Genomic DNA, 12,723 nt, shown 5'->3' with positions numbered 1-12,723 from the left:
TGACTACTTAAATTACTACAAGTAATGCATCTGAAGGTAGCAGTGTTTTGTCCATTCTTTGTTCTGACAGCCCGATGCTGCCCATTTGTGTCACTGATAACAGGACTATCCGTTTCAGAGGGAGCAATATTGAATCTTTAATGTATCTAATTGCCGTTTCCCTTTAGTATTCAGTATTGGCTTTGTACCCCTAATTCCGTATTCACTCATAGCCAGTGGAAATGAAATGTATCTTATTAAATTAGAACTTGGTTTACTTTTTCAAGACTTTTGTTCATATGTAGGAAACAATCATAGCTATATTCACAAGTTACTGAAAGATTTAGGAGGCCATATTTACAGTTAAAACCCTCTCATAAGGCTGGTTTTGAAGATGATTAAGTTTATTTCTCAAAGTGTTCTATTTAATTGGTGTCAGGCAATCTGTTAATAAAAATCGGATATTTTTAATCCATTGGTGTCAGCCAAATAGAGTAATTTTCTTATTGATGTACGTGTATATTGGAAGAGCAGTGTTGTATACATTGCAAATTGTATTGACTTGGAGTTCAGCAGATGAAAAATAATTTGAATGTTTAAACTTTGCATGGTGAAGTTCTTTACATTTTAAGCTAGCAATCATTAAGGTTTGTAGGACTTTGCTTTTCACACTGTCAGAGCGATGAATTACATCCGTTAGGCAGATTTTTATAGTGGTGGGTCTCTTAAACAATAGTTTTTAAAAAATTATGACATTAAATTTGTATTTCATAGTCTACATGCGGTGAGAAATATTGAAATTTCTCTAGATTTGCTTTGCTTTAGTAAAATAGGTTTAGCTTTAGTAAAATAGGTTTTGATATAGGGTTTCCCTCTCACTCTCCCAGGTGTACAGTGCTCTGAACCAGCTTTGAGATGAAGGAAAGCAAGCTCACCATTTTTCTGAACAAAAATAAAACATCTGAAGGGTATCTGAGAAAGTGTGCTGAATTTGGACTTGGTGAGTTTCTGCTGTTTTATAAGCAGAGCCTGTTTGCTGTTTAATGTTGAAGAGGGATAGGTTCACAACAGTGCAGAATAGAATTTGATGAAACCCCATTTGTGATGACTTCTTTCCACGTTGCACTTTTTTTTTTTTTTTTTTTTTTTTTTTAAACCAATGGTGTATTCCCACCTCCAGCACAGAAGTTGGAAGGGCACAGAGAAAAAGACTTACTTAATGGTGTATGCTTTTGCTTTCTTGTCAAGCAATAATAATGCTTTGTATTGTGGGGAAGCATAATGTTACGTACATGTATGCTTCGGAACATTGTTTGGACAGGATTTATTGTCTAGTCTGCCTGTGTTTCTTGTTTGGTGTATTTTTTTTTTTCCTTTGTGGAGGGGGTGGTGGTGTGTATTTTTTCTGCCTTCCCATACTTCTCTAAGCAAGATTTTTGAAAGTTGGTTACTTCCCCCTCTTCCCCCCTCCAACCCGCCGCCCCCGTCTTGCAGGGTTTTTTCCATACTCTTGTTTTGGCAGAGGCCTACAGATGGGTGAAATCAATGAGGGTAGGTAGAAATTTTGATAAAATGAACAACAAGGAAAGATCTTGCCCTATGTGTACAGGATGAAAAGAAAGTATTTGAACTTGAGATAAATATTTAAATATAGAGATAACTATTTAAATACAGGAAATAGTTTACTCCAGCAGCATGTTCAGATTATGAGTCAGATAAAGAGTCATTGTCTGTAAGAGCTTTGGCTGAGACAGTGTATCAGGAGCTTGTTTTTCCATTGCACTGAATTTAAGTTGGCTGCACATCAGCAAGAAATTACCAAAAAGAAAAAAAAAAAGAGTTTTGGTTTGAGCCGAGATGAATACAAGTTTGGAGCAGAGAGGTTCATTTGATAGTTATGCTAGTAAAAAGGTGATGGCTGAAGCCTGTCAGTTGAATTTAGTGCTGACAAAGTGTAAAGGAGGAAAGATGATAGCTAAAGACTTGAACACATTTGAAAGAATCAGTTAAAAAACAGGATTAGAAAATGGAGTCGTGCAGGCTATCTTCCCGTGAAGATTCCTGTCTTAATAGAAAGAAAGAGTCAAGATGCTTTCAGGTGGAACAGGCACACTGCAGTTTTGCCAGTAAGAGACTTAGTACTCAGTGCTTTGTTTCTCAGTTTAATGGTCAAATTCCTATGTTTTTCATGCTTTTAAAAAAACTTATTTAAAACTGAAAAATTGCAGTTGAGAGATGTAAAGTTTTCACTGCTATTCGCTGTGTGATAACTTTGTGCTTCGTCCTTCTCAGTCTTACTCTGGGCCTTAGAGTCAAACTTTTTTGACTTGACCTTGAAGTCTCATCTCCTCTGTGTCATTTTTATGGGCCTACTACTGGAAAGCAGGAGAGGGGGTACAGAGATTCGTATCTGTTGAGGATTTTAGTGCATACTTTAAAAAAAGTCTATGGGGAGTGATGACCCGAGTGTTGTATTTTATGTTAGAGCTAGCTGTAAACTGTAATGGTTTTGGTTGCAGCCTTTCTGTGGCTCCTATTCTCACTTTTTCTATTTCTTACTCCTGTTCCTTTTTTCAGGTCTCTGTTTATGCTTGTTCCATTTTACACTAAGGCGACGTAAACTAGTCAGAATCTACTGAGCATGAATGAGTTAAAATTTTTAATTTAGCCCAACTTGAGCAGACTTCCGCGGTGTTGCTAAAAGGCATCTGCCTGCCTTGAAGCATGGGGAGAATAGCACTCGGCTAAACCATATAAATTTTAAAAAAGGAAGAACAAGAAAAGGACAAATTACAAAGTCATCCTGAAATAGTTTCTTTATGCCAATTTCTTTCAGAGTATTGAATAATGGAGTGTTATTGTTCAGTTGTCAAATATTACAACCTTAAGTGTTTACTACCTGCCCATGAGTTTCTAGAATACCGCTTTAAAGCTTTAGTTGTCGCTAATGACAGCTATGTGTAGTCTTTCAGCAGTTCAGGCAACAGCTGTTCCCCACCACCAGAAGTAACTAATCACCACAGAATTGCCATTGTTATTTGTTAGCCCCTCAAATAGCCCTCCTTTTGGAAATTCTGGCTTAATCAAGCATCCTGCAGCATCTCTTCAAACATACCAAACTTCAGATCACTGGAATCCAAAAGAGAGAAAACTTGAAGTAGAAACTCCTTTAAAAGACTATATTATGTTACCAATGAAGAGGAATCTAGTGCTTCCAGCGACTCACCATTCCAGCACCAAGATAGATTGCTGACAGAATGGTTTGAAACTATGGTAGGTTTTCAGAGATCTTAAGCAAACACATTTCAGTTCTCCCTGGAAATCATTAAGAAGCGTAGATCACAAGTGTCATGTTCCTACTTGGGAATGCTGGTTTAGTGAGCCTAGAACTACTTTGTTGTAGTATGTCATATTTAAGTAACTTAGGCTTGTATGTCTTGGCTCACCATGACAAAAGCAAACATCTAAATAAAAGTTAAGATCTATTTGTCAATTGTTCTTCCATATCTGTCTAACTTTTTCTTCTTGCAAAGATCTTTCTGTGCTGTGACACACTTGAACTACAGGTCTTTTCCGTAGTGCTAAGCATATATGTCTCTCAGATATGATCATGGAGCTCTTTATCTTATTGCCCTTATTATAGAAGAATACTTCAAAATTTGTTGAATCAGGCTAGAATAAGTATGAAATTCTTAACGTGTCATATTTCATAAAGCTGAATTAATTATATATGTGAACCTTAAGCCTGCAATTACAAAGCATCTCGAAGATTTATTGTGGGAAGTCGGAACATCTGAAGGAAACAAATGAAAGGAGGTTTGTCCCTGTGTCATCTCTGTCTTCCACTCCCACCCCCAAGAAAAGTTTAACTGAGATATGATCATGGGACATGGTATGAAAAGTTACAACTGTTCAGAAAGGATTGGAAGAAATTCATCGGGGCAGGGTTGGAAGCAAATTTAGGGCTAATAATTACAGAGGCCATTCCTCAAGCTCAAAATCCATAAGTTATAGATTTCTGGAGGCTGGAAGATTTCCTGGTGCAGCTGCTGTTGGTCACTGTTGCAAATGGATGTACTGGGCTAGAAAAATGATGCAGTTCTCTCTGTGTTCCTAGTCCAGCATGTTATTCATCTGTCTCTCATGTCATGTTCAGACCTCTCCTCTCAGAGAACAAATTCACCTTGGCTAGGCTACGAAAAACGTGGGTTTGAGCCCTTCTGCAGTGGAGGGCTGTAGTACAAGACCTGTAGGAGCTTGGATTAGTTCCAAGTAGGCACACTCTGACAGTGGTTTAGGCAGTTTTGAAATCTTGTACTTAAAAATCTACCTGTGGAAATAACAGTTTAATTGCGGACTGTATACTGACTCGTGTTGTTTCCTATTAGATGGTGGATGTATTCCTCACTGTTCCAGTGTACTGAAGAGTGAGTTCTGTAACACTGCTGACCTGTGGTCATGAATAAATGTGGGACCAAGTATAAAATAATGTTGTTTCCTGTAGCAGGTGGGATTAGCTGAACAGAGGTGTAGACTGTTTTGGTAGCCACATGGATCAGCTCTGGTCCTTCACCTGCCAGCCCGCTATTGAATACATTTATGAATGACTGTGGATAGCTGTACAGTGAGGATCATGAACATAGGAATGGAAGTGGGCAGAAGAGATTGACTAAAGATCTTTTGCTAGCTGAGCTGTCAAGGCTTTGAGGTTAATTTTAATGGAGTTTGATAGCAGGCTTCAGATGATATGACTGTGTTCTTAGATCACTGATTTATCATATATGTGACATTGCCATGCCGAATTGTGTTCCTCAGTTGTGTGAAGGTACTTGTCAAGCATTTTGGTTTCTGACTATAAATCCAATCTGTGGAGTATTTTCAAAGGGAATAATTACAGCAGTCTGCCTTCTGTCAATAGGTATGAAACTAGAATAGTTGTTCCATTTTGAAAACATGTAGGCCTGCATTTTGTATCTTCCTTCCTCCCCTCCACCACCAGCAGTCTTAATTCTTTGGCTACTTTGAGTCTGGGAGCGTATTTTCCTTCTACCTCCTAACAGAGGGGAGGCAGAATGCCATTCATACAAGGAGGGTATTGACTGTTAATCTGCGACAGAGGCTGCTGTGCCTCCATCAGAAAAGGACTCCCAGGCACTGAAAGGGACAAAAGTTCTGGCTTGTTATCAGCCTGCAGATCAGTAACTATGGCTTCTGTGCACTTCTAGAACTGTTACTGCAGAATCTTGTAGAAACCTATCTGAAAGTGAACTCTACCACTTTGCTGTCATCAGCAGGAAAACAACTTGATTATTTGATTCTTAGATTTCAAATTTCTTCATGAAGGAAACAGGCTGGGCCTAGTATCCAAGCTATAGTTTCGTTGTCTTGGATGAAGTTAAATGAAATATTGTTGCTGGGTTGACAGTTTCAAACACAATTTTATTTCTTCTCTTTTTAGACAACTCTGTCACAATAACCTGTGTTTATTTGCTTGTGTTTAGCATTAGATTCACTTTAGCTTATGTCCATACTACAGAATAACAGAGTGGGATATTTCTTCCCCTATTAACGTTCTGCTGGAATAGAAATGTTCTTTCTTGCATAACTGAACATAATCGATTTTTCTACATGTTTGGTTACCAATTAATGGACTGCTTCATTTGAAGTCAGTTTTGCGTTTTGCTCTAGATAAAAAGTCATCTTGGTTTTTGGGGAGACTTTTCGAGATCACAGGAAGTGAAGGTACTGAAGATGTGTATATAGCTTCAGGTTTTCTAAAGAAGTTCTTTTTCTTATAACTCAAAATTTCCTGCCCCATGTCTGTCCTCCTCCAGGTAGGAAGGTTCTGTAGTTCTGTGCAACTTTTGTGGGGTTGCATGTTTACATCTAAAAAAACCCAACTCTTTGACCAGATTCTGCTTATTCCTTAAATTTTAGCAAAGTGCTGGGATCAGCAACCTTTGACAGATATCTCAAGTAATGTCCTCTTTTCACAATTGTTGCAAGAGTTCAAAGTTACTGACTTTAAAAAAAAATACAGCTTTATGGTAGGGAGAATATTTTCTGCTTTCCTAAGGAAGGAGTCTACATGTTGCTTCTCTTGATTTTGGCCCACAGGCTTTGAGCCTGTTCTCCAATTTTGAGCAAACTTGATAAAGGAGTGTAAAATATGTAAGTTCCTGTAACAGGGATAGACAGTACATGGTTACAAGAGTAACCACAACCTGTTTTTGTCTCTTGCTGAACTAGGCAACCTCCAGCATAGGAAGGGAATGTGAGGGAGCTGAATAATGTAGGGAGCTGTAGCACTAGAAAATAAAACCTGAGGATTTCGTCGCTAGGTACAGAAATTGTGGTGGGCAAGCTCGATGTCATCTGTTGAAAGACAGAATTTAATCTGTTTTGTTAATTGTTCTGCTCATGGAACCACTTACTTTTGAGATTTTGAATAAAATCACTAAAGTTGTTCTGCGTGCTTGGTGTATATTGCTATGTAGCTAGTTCTGACTTGCGGCTATTTTGTTTTTCACTATTCTTCAAGTTCTTTTATTTCCTCTCTTATCTATTTCATTGTAGATTGTCAGCAAAAAGAACGCAGTTTTTTCCAGTCTGCAAAACCTGATGCGTTCCCTGCTCTATAGTACTAGTGTTCTGTGCTAAGCAGGCAGTTAGTTGTTGTTCAGAGATGCCTTTTTTCCAACTGGCCCTTTTGTTAAGCCTTTCGCTCCAGCAGCATGGGCTTTATGTGCGTTTTGTCTGCCAGAACCAGAAGCCGCGTTCTGCAGCTGTGTTAGCGGCATTAAGCACAGTCAGGCTTTACCTGACCAGTGTTACATGCCCATTTGCACCTGCAGTTGAAGAACTGTGTCCTGTTGAAAATGCTGAAGTTGTATTTAACCACACTGTTCATGCCTCCGGCAAATTACAAATTGCCATTCATGACAAGCTAGAGCTATTTGGCTTTTCAGTAATGTGGGAAGGACTTCAGGGTGGTTTGTTTGTTTTAAACATTAATGTGGTTTATAGTGATTTGTTCAGGCTTTTGTTGTTATTCCTTCCTGATCCAGAAAGTGATTTATCTCTCCCAAAACCCCAAAAGGACAACTTGATATGTTTGAGACATTTTAAGTATTCACTTTCTTGGCTTTCTAATACGATATGCACATAATTTTTATACAGGTATATTTGAAATGGTGTGAAAAGCAAGGATTTATTTGTATGTTCAGCATACAGTTCTTATTTGAGTGCTTGCATTGAGTAATATCTTGGTTGCATGACTAGTTCCAGAAGGTGCATGTATTTTATGTATTAAGTAAGGTATTGCTAAATGGAAATACTTAGCCCAGAGTGGGCAGATAGGTCATATTTGTCCAGTATTTCCCAACAGCAGCAAATAGTGAGTATTGTTAATACTACTACCGCAACTACTATTTCTAGCAACAAATAATAGCTTACCTCATTCCACTGGCAAACTAGTTTGCTACTTGTCTCTCTTTTGAAATAGTTTTTTTGCCTGTGATTTTATAACGATCTGCTTGTAGCTCAGAACTTTATTTTTAAGAGGAAGAATAAACCTTATCATTAAAATAGAAGCAGCAGAAACTCTGCAGTTATTGAATATGTAAGATATTGAAAAAATTTAAAAAAATCTACGATAGCTTTAAAATTTTGGGGTTCTTTTACCTTTCTGACAAAATCTTTCTTTTTTACTATTTGACTCTCACAAAAAATTTTGTTTTCTCCGCTCATTATCATTGACATTTTATGAGAGTGATAGCATTTGTGGTGACAAGCTCTTATGATTTGATGATAAGTGTTGTGATATTTCATTATTTTTACCCTTAAAATTCACGGTTCCTGGAGCCAGATACTTGCATGAGAATCTCATATTTTTCAAGGTTTTTTGGTATGTTTAGTTGTTTTACTGTATTCAAAATACAAAGGGTCAAAAATCTCATCCTTTTTATTAATTCAAAATCTCTGATTGAAAGCATATTTAAAAAAAATCGTGTGAGGACCTGCAGTGTATTTCAGGTTTTGTGGCTGTAATTAGATTTCTTTTAAGAATATGCTCAGTAGCAAGGCTGTCTGTTAATTGTGTTCATTTTGGTGATGTGTAGGGATAAATCTAGAGCAGAATCTGTAGAATTTACTGTCTAGTTAGACAAGGCAGCTATAATTGGAGAAGGGTCATCACAAAGTGAACAGTTTAAGGATCTCAACTGCTAAGTAGTCCCATAACTGTAGATTTTTGGGATGGTGACCAAAAAAAAAAGGAGGGGAAGAGGACCGAGGAAGTTGCACTAAATGGGAAAAAATATGAAGGTCAGCAGAAAAGCAGATCAGGTATGGAATTGTGCTGTGATGGAGAGATGGGGGAGATATTAAGGAGTCACTACCCTTGGTTAGCAGGAAAGCAGTGTTGTCAGAATGTGCCTTCAGCCGTTTTTTTCATACCTTTCTCTACTGGGTCTGGCTGTTTTTCTCTTCCATTTTTCTTGGCAGTTAATAGAGGCAGGGAATTTAAGATGCATCGGTGTTTGCATATTGCGTGTGGGTTCGGATAACGTTAGTCTCCCCTGACTGCCTGTGCTCAGAGGGGTTGCTGGGTGGCGAGTGGTGTTTTAACATTGCGTATCTTATTACTGTCACTGCCTTCTTCAAGTCATTATTTGTATGATTGACAAACTAGCTCCACCTTTGCCTTCTAACTGGCATTTCAGTTCTGTTGCTTTTTTTGATCTAACCATGTTCATTCTACTTCTGTTTACTCCCTGTGGCACTCTTCCTCTAACTGCAGTTCAGTGCTACCATGCTTGATATTCCTTGGCCAGCTGACAGCTCACTTATCTAATGCACGTGGAGCCTAACAGTTTCATAGACAGGTACTACTTCTTGTCCTGGGCTTCTGGTCAGTAGGGTTTTTTCCCAACCTATATAATGAACTTTACCCTGCATGTAGATGAACAGAAGTAATGGCTTCACAGAGGGGTATGAACTCTTCCTATTTAAATTGCTAACGTACAAGTCTGACTAACGTTAACTTGTTTAGTCATTTACTTGTTGGCTGTTCTAGCAGAAATGTTAGTCAAGCATTCTTAGACCGTGGATGGAGTTTTAGTTTGCGAATAAATGAAATACCACCAGTTCTACTAGCAAATCTGAGTACTGGGTCCTCAGACTTGCTGTCAATGTTTTTCTGAAAATACACAAACAATCCTTACTTGCCAAAATTAGAAAGTTAAAAAGTATTTTTCCATTTTTATTGTATATGTTCAGTTATATAGCCCAATACTTCATTCTTTATCTACTTTAACTTTTACGGTAATTCATTGGAAGAGCAAACCCTGATAGCAGACTCAGTCGAAGGCAGGCATTTTAGCCAAATATTCTGCTACTGTTAATATTTGAGCAGTTTGTAATGCACATAAATTATTTGCTTTATCACATATGTTTTACAAAAACTTAGAACTGAATCAATCTGCGTTCCCTGAACTGTAGAATGTCAAGTGATGAGAGCACTTTTACCAATCGGCATGGATAGAATTTCAACACAGGAACTTTCTGCATTAAGTGGTCTTATTTGTCTTGATTAATTTTCTACTGCATATTTACATGGTTACTAGAAAACAGAGGGAGGGGGAGAGAGGGAGATGCATGTAATCATTTTTGTAATTTTTTTCAGGTATTTTTAGCAGCAATGATGTAGCAGTATCATTTCCAAATGCAGTATCTGGCTCAGGATCTAGCACTCCCGTTTCCAGTTCTCATTTACCTCAGCAGGCTTCAGGCCACTTGCAGCAAGTGGGAGCCCTATCACCTTCAACTGCGCCTTCTATAACTACTGTTGTTGCTGCAACTCAGGTAAACTATCACAAGAGTTTAAGATAGCAAACCATGTTATTGACCTGGTTATTTTCAATGTTAAAAGAAACAATAATTTGTTTGGAAAATAGGTTAATAAGCATTGTATTTGTTGCAAAAATGTTACAGTGGCTGGAAGGTCCCCATAATGTTACATAGTCCCATCTTTGGAGAGCACATAGATTTTTAAAAATGGTCTGTGGAAGTGTGTAGTAATAATAACTGTATTATGACTAGTAGCATAAATGCTGGTTACAATTTATCAGTGCTTTAACCAACGTCTGTTATCAGAACGATGTTTTAAGAAAGGATTTAAAAGAGGAAAACAAGTAAAGTTTTGCATGTCTCATGCAAAAGTGCTGGTATCAGTTAAAGAACGGAGTAGTTTATTTGGGAAATTTGACAAATGGAAAACTAAGGCTAACCCTGGAAAAGAGGTGGCGGACATCTAGATAGCAAATGGAAGTTGACATTTATGCTACAGGTTTGCATTTGAAAGGTCATACAAATGAAGATACATAGTTCATGTTTGATCGTGGAGCGATAAGGAGGCACTTGAGGAGTGCGGAAAGGTGACGTGCTTGAAGTAATGAACCAGAAAAAATAACTTTATAGTAGTATTTTGTATGGATTTAAGTTGGGCAAGACTGCATTTATCAAGGGAAGAGAGTACAAAGGTATAGTTACAGAGCGCCACCATGATTAGAGTATAAGTGTGAAGAAATACCTGTATTGGACATGATGTTTTTATACTTTGTGTTTCTTGTCTTTTAAATTTTCTGATGGGAATCTGTTTTACAATGAATGTATCAAATATATCCTTTTTGTGTGCATATAAGCCAGCAACTTTTAATTTATAGAGTCTACTGTGATTTAAGACAGTGGATGTAAAACTGAAGAATTAAAATCAAGTCTAATACGTAAATATGTGCACATGTGTGTGTCTGTGTGCATGCATGTGTATAGTACATGTACAGCAGAAATATTCTGTGCAAACCTAACACAGAATACATTTCAGTATCAAATAACCCTTTGTTGTTATAGGTGGCATTTAATATTTTTATTCTTCTGGACTGGTTTCCTAAAGAAATAAGGCTTGTTTTATGCCAGTGGGACTTCTGTCTTGTAACTTTAGAACCTGTTGGCCAGTTTCACACAAAATTGGGTGACATCTCTGTTGCACAAATTGATAGAAAGTATTTTAAACAAATGAATTAAAAATACGATGCTTTGACAAAGAGCCAATATAGCTTTTGTGAAGGGAAATCACAACCAATTTGCGTTAGTGGTGGGTTTTTTTCTTTAAATTTCCAAAGAGTATTCCACAACCTAACTCACTGAATACACTTAAATTGAGCAGTCTGGAGATAAGGGGAGAGGTTGGGTTATTTAAAAACCCCTAAACAAGTAGATGCTCAGTTTTCACAATGGAGAGGTTTACCATCAGAGTCTTAGAAAGATTAGCGTTACGGCCTTTTGTACAGCTCAACATATTCAGAAATGATCTAGGAAAAGGAGGAGGAACAGAAGCTGGTTACACTAGGTTATGCAGTGAGCTATTATGAAGAACAGTTGTTGCAAACTGCTGAGATCAGACCTCACTAGCCTGTGTCGGCAAGGTGGTAAGAGGGCAAATGTTGTTCATGTTAAAGGGAAAAGGCAGTTTCTGTTCAGAAGAGATACAGTACGTATCAAAAGAGATACAAGAAGATCCATGGTAGTGAACAAGGGCAAGGAACAGCATCTTTATAAGGAATGAGTAAATTGCATAGGACTCTTGGCCTGAAAAAAGGACACTGAGAAAGTTCTGTAAAATCACAAATGACATGGAGTAGTTAAATAAGCAAGAAGTGTGCGCTATCACTTCTATTAGTTAAACTTTGACAGAGGATTAACAGATTCAAAAAGCAACGGACACAGTTCTTCCTCTTTCATGGGGAAAATGAGCTCACAGAGTACTTTCTAGCATGGAGGAGAATGAAGATGGATGTGTATTGTGAATTTTAAAATACTAAGTGCTTTCATGTTCTGGTCGAGGTTAAGGGTTGGTGTCATAGCACCAGGCGGATTAGATGCTTTCTCCCAACTTTCAAAACTTGAAAATACCAAGCAGGTCTGCCTCCTGAAAGTGTCTTTGGTTCACACTAAATCATGACAACCACCTGTAATGTGCCTTTATTTTTCCTGGACTCCAGGTTGCTTTTTGAGTTTTGGTTCGTGAGCTCTTCTCTAGTGTTTGAAGAGCTGCAGTCAAGAGAACCTATTTTACCGCGCGGTTGTTTTCCAGTTTAAGAGAACCTCCCCCCACCCCCCATGCAGTTATCATAAAAGACTGATTATATTTCAAGGGTTAGGGTTTACCTACTTAGTTCTGCAAAGTTTCATCGGAGTGCTGTGTCTGCTTAGTGGGCTCTTGTGGATTTATTCTCAGTGTTTACCTACCTCTTGACCACGAAAATCTTCGAATAATGGTCTCCTAATGTATTTTTTATGTAGTGTTCTAATTAAAATAAAATCAGACAAGATCCTAGGTGTACATACGATGTTTAGAAGTTAGGAAAGCTTGTGCCTCTGTAGCAGATAACAAGTAATAAGTACAAAAGTGGGTTTTATTTAAACTGTTAGTTAAGAGACCAAGTATGCCCAGGCCTTGGTTGCTTAGCTATTTAGTCAGGATAGCAGATGTGCGATTGGAATAGGACTAACAACTAGAATGGCCTCCAAGGCGTGCTGCTAAGGTGCACTCCTCTAAGATTTTGGTGCTTAAATTTTCTTAGATCTCTGTCGGTCATTTGTAATTATTATTTTGGGGGCATTATAAACTTGTCTCTTTTTTTTTCTCTGTTTTTAAGCGAGGGTATTAGGAAATTCTAAAGAGGT

At 37.8% G+C, this 12,723-nt stretch overlaps 1 protein-coding gene across 3 annotated transcripts in view; it reads left to right on the top strand.

The window, feature by feature from the left end:
- MLLT10 (MLLT10 histone lysine methyltransferase DOT1L cofactor) overlaps positions 1 to 12,723 on the top strand; it is a 137,122-nt gene that overhangs the window by 90,668 nt on the left and 33,731 nt on the right. For all 3 annotated transcript variants that reach the window (XM_065629120.1, XM_065629119.1, XM_065629121.1), the window contains exon 12: positions 9,665 to 9,843. In XM_065629120.1, the coding sequence (XP_065485192.1) occupies positions 9,665 to 9,843 (179 nt within the window). The remainder of the gene's footprint in view (positions 1 to 9,664; positions 9,844 to 12,723) is intronic.

Source organism: Caloenas nicobarica, chromosome 2, assembly GCF_036013445.1.
Source record: "Caloenas nicobarica isolate bCalNic1 chromosome 2, bCalNic1.hap1, whole genome shotgun sequence".
Classification (NCBI taxonomy): domain Eukaryota; kingdom Metazoa; phylum Chordata; class Aves; order Columbiformes; family Columbidae; genus Caloenas; species Caloenas nicobarica.
Note: the sequence above shows the minus strand (reverse complement) of the source record. Positions and strands in the feature narration are given on the sequence as shown.